This window comes from Harpia harpyja, chromosome 2 (genome assembly GCF_026419915.1).
Source record: "Harpia harpyja isolate bHarHar1 chromosome 2, bHarHar1 primary haplotype, whole genome shotgun sequence".
NCBI classification, from domain to species: Eukaryota; Metazoa; Chordata; class Aves; order Accipitriformes; family Accipitridae; genus Harpia; species Harpia harpyja.
In genome coordinates this window covers 64,088,641-64,107,703 of record NC_068941.1, presented here as the reverse complement: position 1 = coordinate 64,107,703, position 19,063 = coordinate 64,088,641, and the positions used below count along the sequence as shown (strand labels likewise).

The window sequence follows — 19,063 nt, the reverse complement described above, 5'->3', positions numbered from 1 at the left end:
AAGAAAGTGCACACTTCATCAAGAATACTGGATTGAAGTGGCCTGAAGCCACAAGCAAAAATAAGGCCTTGTTGTTTAAAAATGATCTTTGTTTTTGTTTCTCTGACTCAAAAATTGAACAGAGACTCAACTTCACTTGCTCAGCTGCAGTGACCTCAGAACAGCAGTCCACATGCATGTGCCGGAGATTTAAAAATCAGCTAAAACATAAAAAATATTATAAAAAACAATGATTGGGAAAATTGAAAAAGGGAAGGGAAATTACCTATAAAAAGACACAACAGATCTCTCTCACATACAAACTCTACAGGAGAATGACAACTGGTTGACCAGGTGATTGTCAAAATAAACCACTTGATCTTTCTTAAGCATACATAAGACATTAGGTAAGCACAAAATTTAAGTTTTCTTATCCAAAAACATTCTAGACTGTATAGTTATTGCCTTCAGGTCCTGAACCCCATATAAAATTCTTATGTTTGTCTTAAGCTTGCATATACAAGACTTAAAATATATGAAGTTCCATTGTTTTTACTCTTCAAAAGCCAAAACAGGATGAAACTCAGTTTCATTTATGTTCTGTAGGTTGTTTTTCTGGGTTTTTTTGTGTGTTTTGTTATAATTTTTTTTTTAAATCACCCTCATGATCATAGCATACAGGTCAGTAGTATACTGAAATGAGTTACCAAAAATTGTCGAATGTTATCTTGCTATGTTTGTTTTCTCACCTTTCCATCCTAAAAAGAAAAAGGTAATAGTGCAATATTTTATTCTGATTGAATTGGTGTTGTTGGTTCTTTTGTTTTGCTTTTAATTCAAAATCAAAACATTCCGCAACGTGTCTTCATAGCAAGAAAGGAAGACTTCAGAAGTGCACTTTGGCCTACAGATTGTGGAGGTTTGCAACAGCCTTCAATAGCTGCAGGAGTTCACTGAACATCCTAAAAATGCTGTTGGCTAAGATTTATGGTCAGGAAACAAAAGCTGTCAACTATAATCTTTAGAGCCTAAAACTCGGGCATTAAACTGAAGGCATTTAGCATCTTAAAGAAAAGGGATGAAACCTAATATTTGACTATGAATTTTACGGGAAATTAGCGTAGGAGGAGACATCAACAAGTTGCTGCCCAGGTAACTTATATTGAGGAAAATAATTCAGTATTTATGTTAGATAGTCCCAAAATACCGATGAGATTAACCACAGAATTCTGTTCCAGATGTTGAGAATAAATAACCATAACCTGGATAGGGCTGAAATTCCTACCCAAGTAGAGAGGCCAGAAGGTGTTACTCCCAGATGCTACTATTGGCAGTTTCCTCACCAGTGGTAAGTACTTCCCTGCACTAAGGGCCAAAAAGAATTAAGTACTAAAGGGAAACATCCAGCAAAGGAAACCGAAGGATGGAGAAAAATGCTTCAGGCTGCCCACTTGAAACCACTGCCTTGCTCAGCTTTAACTTTAAGTCTCTGTCTTTTGCCAGAGCTCTGACTGCTCACACACAGGATTATCGTGATAGTGGTAAAATCATGGGGTAACATTCAAACCAGGTAGTGGCCACCTCCATATGGTTGACACTATGTCTACAACATTTGTTTTGAATTTGCTTAGGAGCTGCTTTCAGATGTCGAAAGGAGGACTTCAGAAGACAGTTGATTGTTGTACGAGTCAGGTATTGAGAAGCCAAGCAGTAGAATAGCAGTTTTCCATCACTGAATATGCTCTTCCAACTTCAGCATTTTGTATCCTGTATGCTTATCACTTACTTCTCTTGGGTGAGAAAGCAGTATCTCCCAGTCAGCAATCTCAGAGAAGCCCGGGAAAACCAGAACATCTTCCCCCCGCTCATTTTCAATATGACAGTTTTGCATGCATTCTGGTCTGAATTAAGACAGTACAAAGTCAGTTTATAGTAAAATTGATATTAGCCTCCATCTGGCTTCCCTTTGCAACATGATTATTATCTAGAATCAATGTACCCACGTTTCTTTGTGTTGGTCAAGCCTCTGAACATTTCATCCATTGGTCATGAATGGTATCAGTTACTCACAATTTTTTTCATATACCATCAAAGACTTGAAAGATAATTAGAGATTTTGAATCAAGACCCAACTAAGGTCTCCAGAATTTATTTACAAACAAAAAGACTGAACCCCAGGAATCCCAATATACTACTGACTGGTGAATATATGCAAAGCGTATCCACACATTCATTTCTTAAGCATTATTTTGAAGGTTTCTGAACTGGAGATTACAAATAAAGGTTTACTTTAATAATAATACAAAATGAAACAACTAAAAACAACAAGCCACAAACCCACTCAATAACATGAGATGAAATAAAATTATTTCAGAGTGAGGATTTGTATAATCAAAATTACCCATACAACTTCATCCAACAGTTTCTGGCAACATTCCCATGCAGCTATTTTCATAGAAGTTTCCATATACAAACTACTACTAGAAAAATGGGCTAAATTCAGTTCTAAGGTTGGCTGAAGTTTGGCAGCTACAGAATTTCAATGCATACACCACCACAAAAGTGCTAGCTCCTTGTAAACAGTGTCTCTTCGAAGAATAAACAAAATTATGTTCAAACGTTTTTCAACAGCAGCCAGATTTTCGGCCTATCAAGGAGTCCTTAACAATATATTCTGCACAACTCTCAGACCCTGAAGTGTAAGAAATATCAGTTAAATGAGAAACACTTAAAGAAGAAGGGTTTTCACCTTCTACAAATAATTCTGGAAGAGCTTCATGTGCAACAGTAAACTCGTGGTCTGTCCCTGCTATGAGCCCTGTGGAGTGTTAATAATGCTGGCTTTGGGATGACACAAAAGAAGATTTTACTACTTGCATTTTATCAGTCCATGCTTGGGGCGGGTGGAAGAAGCTATTTACGGCACCTATCTGCTGGGTATTACAATTTTTTTTGAATGTGTGATTATCTGGAAATAAGACATTAATTTCTGTCTATGTGTACATATGCACACGGATATTACTGTACAGACAGATATACATCCTGTAAGTTAGCACAAGTCTTTGTTTAAAGAACAATCGACTACAGCAGGCATTAGGAGGGGGGAAAAAAAAATGAGAGCTGGCATGAAGAGAAATCTGTTTGCTAGCACTGGCCCGTACCACCTACTCTAGTTCAAGTCACAGCACAAGACTCAGTAGTTTGGACTGCAGAACAGGAAAAGACCAGTCTAAACATCGAAGACCACATCTCATAATCATAATACTGGTACAGAACTGTGAGCCATCAGGCTTATGGAGGCCTGAAGAATACTGAAACCTCAAATTCTTTCTATTGTACAAATGGGAAGACAGTAAGGGGAAAAAAGAGGAAACCAAACATCCTAAAGAAAGGAGAAGTGTATGTAAGTACCTCCACCAAATATTGCCACACTAATTCTCAATTCCAATACAAAATCAATTTATTTTGAAAGCAATCATGTATTAGGATGAATGGTATGATCTATTACAGCAGCCAGTCAGCTAAAACATTAGAAAATTCATTTTGGATTCCACGACATTCACATTAGTTGAAAAGTACTGCCACCAGCACGATCCGCACATTTGCGTATAAACGCAGCACTGTTTTCAATTGTTTCTAACGTTCTCCTCTGTATCTTAGTTTCTTTTTCAGATGTGGAAGGGTAGCGCATCATTCACTGCACTTTCATTTGCAGCTCTCCAAAACAAGGGACACGCTTCATTTTGTATATAGTGCCTCACCAAATTGGGGGGGGGACGGGGGGGACACGACACACTTTTGTAGAATTTCTTAAGGTGCAGTTTTACGGCAGTGTGGGTCAACCCAAATCTGTCACACCTATCCTTCCATTACTCTAGCACACATGCAACTGACGAGTGACATTACTGAAAAATCCCTTTTTCTGGCCAGGTTAGATCCGCTTCTTGAACCAGGTCACTACATGGCTGTAAAAATGCACAGGGGAAGGTGGGACTGCTTTGGCCCAATCTTGGGGTGCAGTTTAACGAATCTTTAAGTTGATTTAATAAGGTCAAACCCAACAAACACAGTGTTCCAAATTAAGCTGTCACTGCAAGTAACAGTTCTGCCACCCCAAGATTGTCATACAGCTGCTGCCAACACAAGGAGGGGGTAGTAGGCAACTGCATAAGTCACATTGATCCAAATGAAAACTAACCTGGAAAAAAGTAAGTGTTTTTGAATCAGATCATTTCCACAATCCAGTATCCTGCAGGCCACAGACACACCTGGGTTGGCATGTGGAAAAGGATGGCTCACAAGCAAGCAAGAGTACTTCACCGACTCAGTGTGCTGGCTTTGGTGTTTGTGCTTCCACACATTCCAGTAGAGTGAAGCACACCAGGGTTTGATTCAGGGCAATCCTCCAGCTATTGGTGCAGCAACTCCATCCTTTCCAACTATACTACTTTCCCCCTCCCTGCCTACAGTCACTATGTGCCTCTATTTTTTACTTTTCTCCTCTTACTCTTCACAAACTTGATTTGTTTCTATGACTTTGAGAGTGCTGCTGACTCACATAAGGCAAACAACTTTGAATCATTATTCTCCCTGAACAGCAATGGCAGCAGCAGTAAAGATGCATAGCTGTTTCCTTCAGTAGCAGTGTCAACTTAAGAGTACTCACAAGTAGTCAGGTGTAACAGTGTCAGGATTACAAGCTTTCAAAACACAATTCTGGCACTCTGTAAAGAGGACTTGCCTTTTTTTTTTATTTTTATTTTATTTTTTGATAAACTAACTTGCTTTTCACTATGTTAAAATACCCGCTATGCAGGTCAGCTCAGATTACTAAACTGACTCGCAATAATCTGCAGAATTAACCTGTCATTACTTACCCCTCCTCCACCTTTTCACCTTCCCAATGGAATTATTTTTGCCCCTAGTTTTGTTTTCAAGCAGAAGATTGATAAAAATGATGAAAAGTGGTGGGAAAACTTTCAACAAATCCTCTAAAAATGCTAGCAATTAATATTTTCCTCATTGCTAAAATTTTGAGGCTAGTTTTAAAATTAATTTTATGGGGATGCTGCATGATGCCAGCCTTTTAACCAAAGTGTTGACAGGCGTTAAATCAGATAGTATACAGAAACTTAAAACTCGACACAGCCCACATACAGACTGAAGTTGGAGTGACTCTGAAGAGTCTCAAGACAGTGTGAATTAGGGCACAGCTCCACAGTACGATTTCTCAGGAGGAAGAGCCAGTGTAAGAGAGTCCCTGAAGATGTCTCTCAAACCAGCTTCCCTGCCAGATAAAATGTAGTGGAGAACTCCATCTTCACAGATGTATATGGCTATCAGAAACCAATTTTAGCATCAGAAATGGAGTGGCACACAGAGCTGTAACTCTAGGATGAGTATGCTTTAATCTACATAACAAATCCAACTCAGATCAGAATGCTCCAGTTTGCACAAGAACCTAAACTAAGAACAATAGGCAAAGATGTCAAAATGAAAAAAATTAAATGGCAGCCTTTTTACTTTGTAAACTGACTGAAGGTGTTTTAACCTTTAAAGGGAACCAAAGGCTAGGACTGAAAGAGCGTAACTTTGGAAAACATTACACGCCACCCCCACTTTCCCAGATGAGGTTTAGAAACATAGCCTTTAACTCAGTTTTCACTCCCAGTTCAAAGAGGTTTTTTTTAACAATTTACTAGGTTTTCTACTGACCTACTTCCAGTTGTACCAATGCGTATATATTCTACAAAGATACAGTTTTTCTACTTGGTGAACCTCCCATTTCCTAAAGCAAAATTCTCGTATTTTACAGCAGTCTAGACTACCAGTTCCAACTGGAACAAAGCTGAAGTCTTATTTCCAGATTTCCCTATTTCCCTTAGGCTGTAGAGTTATGCCTACTTTCATATTCTACATACATTTGCTAAGAAAAAATGCCACTAGCAGCTCACGAATACAACTCCTAGACCTTCATTTACTGACTTCACAGAAGCAAAAATAGCACTTCTTTTCTTGCCACTGGAATTTTACTGGCGATAGCAGAAGTGGGAGCTTTAGAGAAGAGATGGATTAGAAGTTTTTCAGAAATAGTGACACATGCCAACTACATTTACAAAGGATGATTGAATAAGGTATTTAAATAAACATGTATTTTCAGCAAAAAGCTTTAAAGTTCCCTTGCATTTCTTTGTTTTGCTTTGTAAGTGAATGAATGTTAACTCTGCAGCAATTCAGTGCTGAGAACCACCTGTCAAAAACCAGACATATAGGGTAACTTTTTCCATACACACCCCAATGCTAATTCTGTTTCTACCATCAAAAGTAAGTACTGAGTTTACTTTATTTCATTCTTATTACTGCAACAGCTTAAGAATTAAACTTCCCTTATTCTACAATACATTGCACTATTGCACAAACAAAGGGGCATAATTTCTGAATGATTCCTCTTTGCTGTTTCATGTAAACAAAGTTTTTAAAGAAAAATTGTATCATTTCTGACTGACTAGGACATCAGGACTAAAGCCCACAGAAAGGCACTGCAGTCAGTGAGAGTTCAGTGATCCAGTATCAGCTTTTACTCTTTTAAATCACAAGAAAAGAACAATTTTTATATTCCTCAAAATTTGATTTCAAATAATTCCCTACTAAATTATGAATATGGTTTGATTAAATTTCAATAATGAGTTTATTATGGAGAACCATTACTGCATTTTGGATAATTAGGTACCTGCATATATTTTTGAATAGTAACAGAAGAACAACACAGTTAAAACACAATGATATTAAAATAACAGGATTTACCCTACTTTGACTACTCTATCTAAAGGTAAGAGTAAAAATTTTAAGGGTAAGTACCCAACAGCATTTTCCTTCCATTGAATTAGCAACACAAGTAAAGTCAATCAGTTTATTTTTTTCAAGGAACAACTTATTCTAACAAACTTCTTTTCACATCCACACTATGGCATCATCATAAGGCTCAAACTGCAAACTTTCTTTATATTAAACACTTCCTAAGTTCAACTCTACTTTCACTGCACACATTTTGCTTTAGCATTTCTACCATAATCATTATTCTAAGCAGCCACAATAAACAGAAAAAACAGATTATGTAAGAAAAATACTATAAAAAACATTAACTAAAGAACTTAGTGATTGTCTTTTGAGATTTTTAGCTACTTTTGAGTGTTTTTTTTTTTTTCACTTTTGCTTTACCCTTTCTGTAATAGCATATCACATAAGTAATTTTCATCAAGATGATCAAGGAATGCAGGTATCATTTTTAGTTGTTAAAAACCCACCATTTCAAGTTAAATAATTAGTAATATTTTCAAATTCCATGCACAGCCCTCTACCAGTCTGTGGGTGAAGAGAGTATTAAAAAGTTTTTGTGCTTTATTTTAGCTATCTGCTTTACTGCTGCTATATGCAATTAGTTTTATCATAAGCAGCAAAATTAACCATGGCTGGTTTCCAACAGATCTGTTCCCCATCACTCTCCTCTGAGAGGGCTGCCAACTCGCTTCCTTCTGCATCCTTCATTCTCATCCTCCTGCACTACCTGCCCACTTCCCTCTGGGTGCTGTGCCTGGCGAGTTGGGGAGGGGGCAGCACATCCCCTACATTTGTAACAATTAGTTAATTTATTCCAGCTAGCACACGGGCTGCTGCCTTTTGAAACGTTTAACAGTGCTGGTCCATTTTCCTTTGCATAAACAGAATTCAGATGTCTCTATTCTGCTCAGCACCAATTAGACAAATCTTGCATCTCTGAAACCTTTGCCCAACTGCCAGCAAGTTTTGAACTAATGTAACTTCAGGGAAGATCAGTAACAAAGAAATTAGACAGGCTGATCAGATTAAAACCTTATTTCATTAGAAAAGCAAGCTAAAAACATTTGTCCAGACAAAGCACTATCACATATACAAAGTAAACTGAAAAACACAAATGTTTTATTTCAATTTTTGAGAGAATAATTCTCAGGCGCTTAAAACTACAGTAATAAGATTTTCATAATAAGTACAAGTCTGAAGTTGGTCTTTCGATGGTCTCTCACGTTAGATGCAGTGATAAAATAGTTTGAAGTTCAGTAAGTTACACAATATTAAAAAAAATATTGTAAACCTGCAGATCTCCTGCAGATCTAAAGCTATTCCCTGATGGTCAATCAGGTTATTTCCGTACAGAGCCATAAGAAAGACAGAGACTACAATTGCAGCGGAAAGGGAATTCTTTAATGACTGCAAGCAAATGCTAATACTACTAAACACTAACATAAGTACTTTTTTTTTTTTAAGCATGTGCATTTTTCAGGTGATGTAGCCAGCAATGAAGGGCGTGGGGAAGACTCCAGAAATATTTGATTTCTCCAAACTCCTTTTAAAATGTTCTTTCTCCTTCTCTTTCACCTTCAATGTCTGAATCACTTAAAAAAATAATTTGTAAATAGAAAAGACGTATGTCTCTCTTAATGCTTATGAACATATTTTTCCAGTACAAAACTTTTTCTCTGCTTCAACAGTTTGGAAAGTTTTGATAAATCTCCTGGAGATAGATGTCATAATATCTACCATGAGGTATTAAAATACAACACTAAAAACATAATATAAGGCTTAAAATTGCCAATGACTACCAAATAGTGTTTCAGCAAAAAGTGACAGGCTCTATTCATGGAAGACTATTTAGAGTACCATTAAGATTAGGTAATATAACTGAACAGCTAGAAAGAAATGGGAACTCACTTGAGAATAACTAAGACATTAAAAAGGCTGACCAGTCTTCACAGTAAATTTGAATGCGATTTTCCCCCACCATGACTGCAAAACTGATCCTAACACTGCAGCTCCGACATCTCCATCAGATAAGTATGTATCATCTGTCTCACATAAATAAAACACATTTAGGATATCCCATGCTATCTAGGTACCACAAAGTTTTCAACCTTCATTTCTAAGCAGGAACATATTTCCTGCCAATTTTATCTCTGTTTACCTTTAACAGTACTTCATCATGCTTAAGACATCTTTGCAACAGCCAAATTCTGATGTCAGCACAGCAGTGGGAATACAGTTCATTAGTTTACTGCAGCTGCAGAGCCAGCAAACACACATTGCTTTGAGTGACACCAATAATAAGCATATGTTTTAGATTTCTAAGTAACAATGGTGATTAAGAAGATATTGCAGTCTGGAAAAAATTCATGTATAAAGAACATTTAACATAGATTGGGGACTAGACAAAAGTTTGGTTTCTTTAACTACCAAAATGGCCATAATATATACTGTGAAAAAATGATCTGTTAAGTATTTTGTCTGTTGTTTTTCTTTTTGGTAGCAAAAGATGCACATAGGCATTAAGCAGACAAAATAATATGAATTGATTCAAGTAGACAAGGAAGAAAAGTAACCTCAGATGATGTTTGATTTCCCTTCCTATCAATCATTACCATATTACTGTCTGCAAACCAAGGGATAATTTTTCTTTCACTTCATAGTGCAGTTGTGAGATTAACGCTTCATTTATGAGTCTTTGAGCAGAGCTAAGGCTCCTGCTGTTTTGCAAACTTATGCATACAAACTCCTCATAAGACTGCAGTGATATGTCAAGGATTTTGTATCCAAACTTTATTTAAAATATCTGAATACACAAAAAGTCTCCCACATCGTACCATAAAATACATACTGACAGGCACACCCACCTAAAGTAAGTGATTTATATGATTAAAGCATGTCACATACTAAAGACAACATCAGTTCAGCTCTGCTCTGCTGCAATCTTCCAATATGACCCTAAGAAATATTTAGCCTTCAACAATTTTTTAAGTTTCAATTTCAATGAATGCTTTCTTCAGGAGATGGGGGCAAAACCAGAAAATCCTAATTCACTATCTGTCATTCGTTATTTTGTATGCTTTTATGACAGCAACTCTTATTCATCTCTTTTCCCAGGTAAACAATCCTATAATTCTCAAATCTCTCGTCAGTCTCCTCAATCCTAATGTTAATAAGGTATTTGGTAAGTGATCACATACCTTTTTTTTTTCTTAAAAAAAAAAACAAAACACCACCAAAAAACCCACCAAAACCAACCAACCAAAAAAAAAAAAACAACCAAAAACTTGAAGCCATTACTTGGTTCAGTCCACAGAAAGGACCTGCTCTGGAGTTAATCAAGGTGGATTGGTAGAGGAGCGTATTGCCCAAAGGCCATCTTTCTTATTTATTGAAGCTGAAGACTATAACTGAAGGAAAACATTGCAGGTAAGGAATATTTTATGCCACGTTTTAAAACATTTAAGCCTCAAGACTTGCATGCTAGCCTCGCACTTATTATGAAGTTTCTGTATGATGCTTGTTAAACAGCCTATAACAAAGTTTTCACAGAAAACATTTGTAATTTTCTAGGTTCTTAAGCAGAGATGATGAGGCTTGGTTTACAGAAGTGCTAGGCACTCAGATATGTAACTGAAATCAAAGGAACTTGTGGTCTGAACATGTAAAGTGCAACAGAATGCACAGTCACTTCAGAAGCCACATTCTAGAAATGCCAAATCAGGCATATGAAGCCAGCTTGCCTTTCTTGTGTTTGGGTTTTACCCTTCCAGTAGCTCTTCAGTTCCCCATCTTTTAAACTGTGATTATCATGTCCTCATCTCACAAAAAAGCATCACCACAAGAATAAAATTAATAATTCCTTGAGGTTTATAATAGGGCATAAGGACTTCTGAACTAGTCTGTCCATTTTGGTGGTCAGCCATCAAAAGTTATCATTCCTAATTCAGCAACCTCTGTTTTTCCCTCCCTTTCAAATTGGGGCTTCGCTTCTTTCACAATATATTTATCTTATTGTTGCCAGGAAACCATTAGAATAATATTGAACATGTGAAATTGCCATTAATTACTGATGCACTTGTAACAAAAGAAAATTATCAGATATAAAAACAAAGGTTCTCATCATCAATCAGTTTGAAATTCAGTAACATCTGGATGAACTGGGTGAGCCTATGTCATCTATTTCTCTAAGGATTGACAAAATTGGGACATTTACAAAGCAAACAGCTAATATTCCATTGGAAAAAAAAATTAGAACAAGATTTCTTCTTCTCTGACTAGTGGCCTGTCCTAGTTAATGAAAAACTTGATTGTTACAAGAGTCAAACTAATTAAAAAGATTAAACTATGAGCAAAATCAAATTAGAAATTTGACTTTAGGCTTACGTGGCCAGCAATAGCTCAAGATCATTGCAAACTGCAGTCTGCAGTTAAATACAATTAATGGAAGTTTTAAAATTGTTAGAATAATTAACTGCGGATCATTTCTGTAACCTGGCTATATGACCTCCACAGAACTACTTATAATTCTTAAATATAAGCATGTAAGTACATGCAACTCAGAGGTCTAAGCAATGAAAATACCCATGTCATTTAAGTCTTGCCAGCAAATAGTATTTATTAATTAATATAATCCAACACACTTAATATGTATACCTTTTCCCCTCAAACATACCAAATTCTAGTATATGACACCATAGAAAATAGATTTTCTTCTCCCAGATGATACTCTAATTTGTATTTTTTTAATTTCGTTCAAAATAACTACTTAAGCATAACCAGGTCATATCAAAGGCCCATCTAACTACACAATGTCAGAGAGTGGCCATTAACTTATGCAGAAATATCAGGGTGAGTAAAGAACACTTTTTTTTTCCTCTCACATACCTCCAGCCTACTCGAAAACTTTTAAGCAGCAAACAAGCAACCTTTCTCAATTTTAACATAACGTAACAGATGCCTAAAAAAACACCTGTACATAATATGATAAATTATGTGCATTAACTATTTCTAGCAATATGAGGATAATCTTCCAAAGATAAAGACACAACAGACCCAACTACAAAGACGCCAACATCTAATAACCAGAGGAACACGAAGAAGACAATGGGAAGAAGGAGAGGGAGTGTCTGTTTCACTCTGGCACAAATACATATCAGATAACTAAGAAATGCCGTGGGACAAGATAAGGAAGACTTTAAGGCACACTAGGAGTGCTAACTTCTCCAGATCATCACAAACTAGGCCTTGGGATAGGGTGGCAGGGGGAGAATTGGGGAGAGGATGGAAGGGTGAATGCATGTGTCAAAATCAAAAGAAACTCTCACAGAAAATGCCTTGCCAGACTGTCACCATGGGAAAAGCAAGAAGACTACTGGACTGATCAAAAAACAAAAGGAAAATCACTCCCCCAAACAAAACAAAAACCAACCAGCCAACAACAAAAACAACAAAACAAAAAAACCCAGAAAACACAATACTAACCCCAGCTATGATACAGAAGAACTACATGGCTGTCAATAAATTCTAACCTATAAAACTCTTGATTTCACAAAACCAGGTTTTTACACTGCCTTAAACCTTTGTTAAAAATCTCTACGCTGAAACTAATTTATCACTCCTTTTCCTTCGGAAGGTTTCAGAATTTTTTTTTTTTTTGGTACTTTTGTATCTTTAGTGTTTGATTAAATGTGCTTTTTACAGATTTTATGAATTATTATGCTTACATGCTTACACTGCAAAAGGCAAAAGAAAACACTGCACTATAAGTGTTTTCTTTTTTTCTACAGACTTGTCATATGCTTTACCAAACTATATAGTTGTTCGTACAAAGCTATATCTGAACTTGTCATTATGCATTATTTCTCTTACTTAAAAAATCTAGCAGGTGAGATAGTTTTGCAGAAACAATGCAAAAGTCCCCATCTCTATCTCAAAATATAACATTTGCAAACTTTCACATTCAGATCGACTCTGAAGTTCCTTCTACACTCTAAGGCAGGACTGCCACAGAAAGAAGTTGCTTTTTCCCCTATGCCAGCACAAGTATTTGTGAGCTCTCATGATAAATCAGGCAAGAAAATGATTCAGGCTAAAATTAACACAGGTTTAGGTTTGGGTTTTTTCCTCCTAAGTTTTAACCCAGATCTGTTCACCCATCCGTTTTGGCATGTGGCAAAAAAAAAATGCTTGTAGAGAGGGTACAGAACAGAGTTTGGGACATCCAGCAGAGCACGCCACTTCTTTCAGTGGCAGCTCTGGCTTTGCCTACAAAGGCTGTTTAAGTCAGCCTCTGAGAAAGTCAGGATTTATGCATTTTGGATTGATAGGGCTATTTTTAGTATGTCTGACAATTAAGTACACTAATATTAATCTTATTCATAATGATTACAAGGTTTTATATAAATGATATCAAAATATTCTCTTGTGACCAGAGAAAGTTATACCCGAGATGTAATAGTTTACTGACAACAATATACAAGTCTGGTGTTTGACAAGGCAGTAAAATACAGTCAATTTGGAAAAATTTCGATAGTCATACAGAAGCTTTGCAGCAAAGCAGATGCTGAATTTCTAAAACTTCTTTCAACCTTCAGCTGTCTTACGGGAAGAAATATAATATTGCTAGTACAGTCGTTCTCAATTTGTATTTAGCTGTTGGCTCGATTTTGGAACTGAAGGAGGACTACTTGGGTGCCTTAGAATTGTTTGTTGTTTTCCACTTCTATCACTTGGTTAAATAAAAGTTACCACCTCTCCCCACAAGCCTTACTAAATTGACAAGCATCTGACTTACAGCCCTAAAGCCAATCACTATATAACTTGAACAGATGCATTGTAAAGAGGAATATTACCCTAAAAAAAAAAAAAAATTTTTTTTGTAGTCAAAGTACAGTAAGCCTCAACTCTCTGTTACATGCTAGCTGCCTGGTTTGGTTAAGCTTAATTGCATCTATTAAATGGACACTTGTCCCCAGCCATAGCACACCACAGTTAAAATCATCATTTCTTCAATAGCTGAAATTATACATTGCATACTATCCCACTCTAAGAAGGCACCGACCCATCAATGTAATCTAACACACCAGAAGCCACCTTTGACTCCATTAAACACCTGAACTGGTGTTTCATTCATCATACATATGCAATCCAGAGGCTTTTCCTTTCTACATCACTCAGAAGGTACATGTTGATTTTAAAATTCTCAATACTTCCATTTTCAGGACAGTGCTAATGTTATCATACAGATATATCAAAACACTGTAAAAGAATCTGGTCTACATTTTATTACCCACAACCCTAAGCAGAAGGAGGGAAAGGATAGAAAAACATTCTTTTTAAAAGTCCTTGGCACAAAAGCTGCTGCTCAGGCACTCTGGGACAGGTGCCCAGAACGTCTCAAGTTCCAATAATAAGAAAAGCCTTCACTACAAGAAGAGGTCTGGACCCAAAAATGCAGATGTGATATCAATAAAGTTGCTAATAAGGACAGAAATTTGTAACAAATTAAGTTGACCATGACTTCAACAAGCTAGAAGAACAGAAATTTGTAGGAACTGACCCAAAGCCTGGTGGCCAAAACACCAAGCTACACACGCATCTTCTGTAAGACACACACGGAGCATCTTTAGATTATGCGTGGCCAAGAAGGCGGCAAAAGCCCTACAGTTTCAAGGACTGATTCATGCCTGAATTTGTACATTCTGCTAAAGCTGGCTTTTATCATTGTCATATTTAAAGTTGCGGAAAGTTATCTTTTAAATGAACAAAACTTTTTCAAGCATTTTCATCCCAAGCACTGCAACATCATAATATTCCACATACCAAAATGAATTTGTTTTTATAAATCAAGTTGATATCAAGAAGCATGGATTTCATAAAGATTATATATGTCTATACAAAAACATAAAGAAAAAATACTTGTTCCCATTTAAAGTTAGTCTACAGTCTTGAGGTCATCTGAATTCCTTAACAGTAGTTTATAAGAAAAAGACAGAAAAAATATCTGCTGTTAGCCTGAAAATTATGTCCAACACACACACATGATTTCACCAAAACATATATGCATGACTTTGAAATTCTATTATTCCTATTATCTAGGAATGACACAGCTCACCATTGCAAGTTCTCCAACTGGGACAAAATTAAATACCCATTTCAACAAGCACCTCAAAACTGCACTCCTCCCCATTCCACACAGACTTTGATTCAAGGTCTCTGTCCAAACAATCAAACTCTAGGATCTTCTCCTGTAACTGGCAATACACCACTGGAGTTTTGAAAATACTAAGCTGGACTTGTCCATTCAATAATTTTCAAAACTGTAATTGGACAACAAGACTTGTTTTCAAAGAAACAACTGATGTGCCTTGCTGCTTTGAAAGCAAAGCACAAAGCGTACATTCTCTTCACATCTATAGGTAAAAGATTTTTCGATGTACTAACTGACTAGCCAAGACCATGATTTCTATTTTTCGATCTTTGTGGGGTCACTGTTGTGATGGAAAACAGATGATCAGATGAGAGAGTATCTCCGACGTCTAAAAAATTATTACTACATTTCCACCCTGGGCATGGGACCAAATCCCAGGTTACGACAACTTTCTGGTCCAAAGACCATGGTGTCAACAAATGAGCTGTGCCAATATTTGATCGATGCTCACCTTTATTCTCTATTGTCAGCCTAGAGTTAAGAAATAATACTACTGTATCACAGTAGTATTTCATGTTTCCAGTGAAGAAAGGGATTAAAAAAATAAAAAATGGAGATGGAGATAAGCCTCACAGTCCCCCAGGATGCTGTCAAGCAAGCAGAGAAGATGCTTTTGTAACAGTCCCTTTTGCTTATGAAAATTTAGCAACTTTGTCAAGCACCAGTTATACTGAATAGGAAAGAAACAATATGTATTGCATTAAATTGCAAAATCTGAGGCAGGTTTTACATACGGAACGATTTCAAAATTCCATCTACAAACTCCAGAAATTCATCTTTGCTGTTTGTGAACAGTGCTACTACCTTTTCAGTCAAGATTACCCTTAACTATATCTACTTGTTTCCCCTGCTCAACTACGCTTGCTCAAAGTGCTGGAGCCCACAAAAACCTCCTAGCTCATGAACAAAAGTTTTCAGTAACATATCCTGCAATTATTACTTATGATTCCACTTCAGATCTCTCCCCAAAAGCGTGGATGTATTTGACGTACAAATTAGCAGTTCAATGCATCAACTCTGGCTTTGAGACAACTTGCGAGAGTAAAGTCACAAATTTAAAAAAATGCTCCCTCTTTTAAGGAAAAGCAAGGAAGTGATATCCCCATAAAGGTCTGCAGGCAAGAAGGAGACGTTTCAATTATGACAAGGGAACTCCGGCAGTTCTCCTTTCCAATGATGAAATGTTTACCTTGAGAAGCAAAAGTCGCGGGGAAGGGGGTGGTGGTCAGGATTGCTCACCTTTAACCGTTTAACCACCTCGTCGTTGGTAATTTTGTCCGTAATCTCCTTCACTCCAGGAGGATAGTAGATGATTTTACCGTCGGCAGCAGGTTTTGGTTGGGTAGCAGGGAAGTCCATCCTGGTGCTGCTGGTTATAAACTTTCCTTCTCCACAGTCCTCTACCGGCCTCTATCGGTCAGAAAACAAAAGTTCAGCAGAATGGAAACGACTTTCTAACCCTCTTTTTCCATTTCTCACCCTCAATTCGCAGAAGGCCCCGGTTATCACCCCGCCGGCTGCGCCCCCCGCCGCTGCCCCCGCCGCATCCCCCGGCCCCGGGCGGCGCTGAGGCGAGGCCCGGCCGGCCGCCGCCGCCGCTGCCCGCAACTCCGGCCCCTCCATTCCCCTCCGGCGCCTCCTTTCATTGCGGGGCTGCTCCAGCCCAACACTGTTAGTTCGGAGCCGACGACCTTACAATGAAATTTCCGACTCGATCGAAGGGTGCCCCGGGGCCGAGGGCTCGTTACGGCCCGAGGCGGGGGGCGGGGGGTGCGATTCCCTGCCCCGGGGCGGGGGGGGGGGGGTTCGGAGCCGGCACGCCGGCCCCGGAGCCGGGAGACGAGGCCTAAACAGTTAGGCCTCAAAACTATCAGGAGGCAGAGAAACCAACAGGAGAGGGGGAGGGAGGGAGGGAGGCAGGGAGGCGGCGGCGAGCACAAACAAAACACCCCCGCCGACCCCCCCGCCCGGCGCCGAGCCCCCCGCCCGGCCCCCCCGCGGCGGCGGGAGCCCCCCCCGGGGAGGGGGCCAGGCCACTCTCCACTTTCCATTTGTTCCCGCAACTTCATGCCCCCCCTCAGCCCCCCGCCCCGCAGCCCCTCCTCGCCCCACCGGGCCCACAAAGAGCCCCCCCCCGCCCCCCGGCTCCGCGCACACACCCCCGCGGGCGACGGGGACGGGGTGGGGGGGGGGAGCGGGGACGGAGGGAAGCGGGACCCGGAGCCGCCTTTACCTCATGCAGCTCCGGAAGGTGCAGCATTGAGTAGCCTCCGTGCCGGGTGGTCCTCGCCGCTCCGCCGCCACCCCCGCCGGCCGCTGCCCTGGCTGCTCCCGCCGCGTCCCTGCTCCGCGGTGCGGCGGCGGCGGCGGCTCCTGCTCGGGAAGGGGTGGGGGGAGGGGGAGGCTGCTCGGTGGCGGCAGCAGCGGCGGCGGCGGCTGGGGAGAGGGGGAGGCTCCGGCGGAGCGTGCGCCGCGGGGACACAGTGCCGCTCTCCGTCCGGCCGGGGAAGAACAGCCCGGGAGGAGGCTCCGCGCCGCCCCCCTCCCCCTGCTCGCCCGCCCGCCCTCGGGCCTGCGGCCGGGCCCGCAGCGCCGCCCAGCCAGGATCCCCCAGCCCCAGCCCCGGGGCAGGGGCGAGGCCGGCCAGTAAGTCTCGTAGCCCGCCGAGCCCCGCGCAGGGCGGCGGCGGCGGGCAGTACCGGGCGCGGCCGCCGCAGCGCTGCCTCCCGCTTGGCGCCAAAACCCCCGGAGCGGCCGGGCCGGGCCGCGGCCTGAGGGCCGTTCTCCGGCCGAGCCCCGACCCCGCGGGGCTCTCCTCCTGGGCGGCGGGGGGCAACGGTCGGCTCCGAGGGCGAGGCCTGGGCGGCGTGGGGCCGGCTGCCGGGATTGCCGGGGAGGGGGCCGGCGGGTTCCCGGCTGCAGGGCGGCAGTGCCGTGTGCGGGAGGGGGAGAGGCATGTTTGCGCTTCCTCAGGGAGCCGGGCTGCTCATGGCTGCGCGGTCTCCTCTGGCCGGTCCCTCAGGCATCTGGTGCCGGTGGTGAGGCCTGGTCGGCGTGATAAATAAGAAAATGGGGGGGAAACGGTGCGTGGGGTGGCACGGAGAGTGCTGTGGAGGTAGGAGTCAATAGCCCTTCTTCAGGCAGGCGGGGGGGGGGAGAGCGAGCAGCATCCCCGCCTCAACGTCCAAATTTTTCTTCCTCGCTGTTGGCAGATGAGTTTCTCAAACATTAATTTAGTTATAAATCTTCAGGAGAAACTTGAATATGCAGACAGAAGGAGCCTTCGCCAGCCAACTCAGGAAATCCTTCCATGCAAAATGTCTCTGTAATTTAATATTCTTTCATATTTCCAAGAGATGGAGTATGTCTGGAAAGTTAGTAGCAAAGTGGGATATATCTGTCTGTTTTGAATCTGCATTATGTGCCCTGCATGTCTGAAGTATAGGTGGCTATAAAGTGTTTTCCAGATGCCCACCCTGCTCAGAGAAGGTGCGTGACAGCTGAAAGATGATTTTTAGCTGATGAAGAATAATTTGGGGTCTTCAGCTGACTATTCTTGGTTACTCAAACCAGCTAAAAGTATCATTTTTCTCAGTTTTTAAAATCTCTAATGAATTTTCTACAGAGCAAATTAAAGGCTGGGACCAAGCTGCGTGGAGGGACAGGTTTCTCCCCAGGGGCCTTGCTGGGCACAGCAGAGGGGCTGGCACGGCCTGCCATCCACGCAGAAAAGATGCAGGAGGGTGAGGGGTGGGAAAGGCATAAATAGGTAAGGTCATGGTGAAGTAAGCCAAATTCCAGATTTACAAGGTATGGGAGGAAAACGTACTGAAAAAGACTGAGGAGCTCTCTGGTACTTCTGGTGTAATAGCATGTGGGTAGGAAATTGCTGTCCTGCCCGTGTTCCTTGTCTCCCTGCACTGTTGTCCTAGGGGAGTTAAAGCCTTGAATGCCCATAGCCTCTATGAAATCAGCTCAGAAGGATTACAGTGAAAATGGCTGAGAGTTGCAAGGAACACTTAGGAGATCTCAAACAGT

General features: G+C 40.7%; 1 protein-coding gene across 2 annotated transcripts in view; it reads right to left on the bottom strand.

The window, feature by feature from the left end:
* The window catches only part of PDS5A (PDS5 cohesin associated factor A), an 86,152-nt gene extending 68,733 nt beyond the window's left edge, over positions 1–17,419 (bottom strand). Inside the window, exons 1-2 of one of the 2 annotated variants that reach the window (XM_052780215.1) lie at positions 17,259–17,419; positions 16,265–16,435 (exon numbers count right to left, since the gene is read on the bottom strand). In XM_052780215.1, the coding sequence (XP_052636175.1) occupies positions 16,265–16,435; positions 17,259–17,285 (198 nt within the window). In that variant the 5' untranslated portion in view covers positions 17,286–17,419. The remainder of the gene's footprint in view (positions 1–16,264; positions 16,436–17,258) is intronic. The other variant, XM_052780216.1, reaches the window with a different exon arrangement.
* Positions 17,420–19,063: the final 1,644 nt, after the last annotated feature.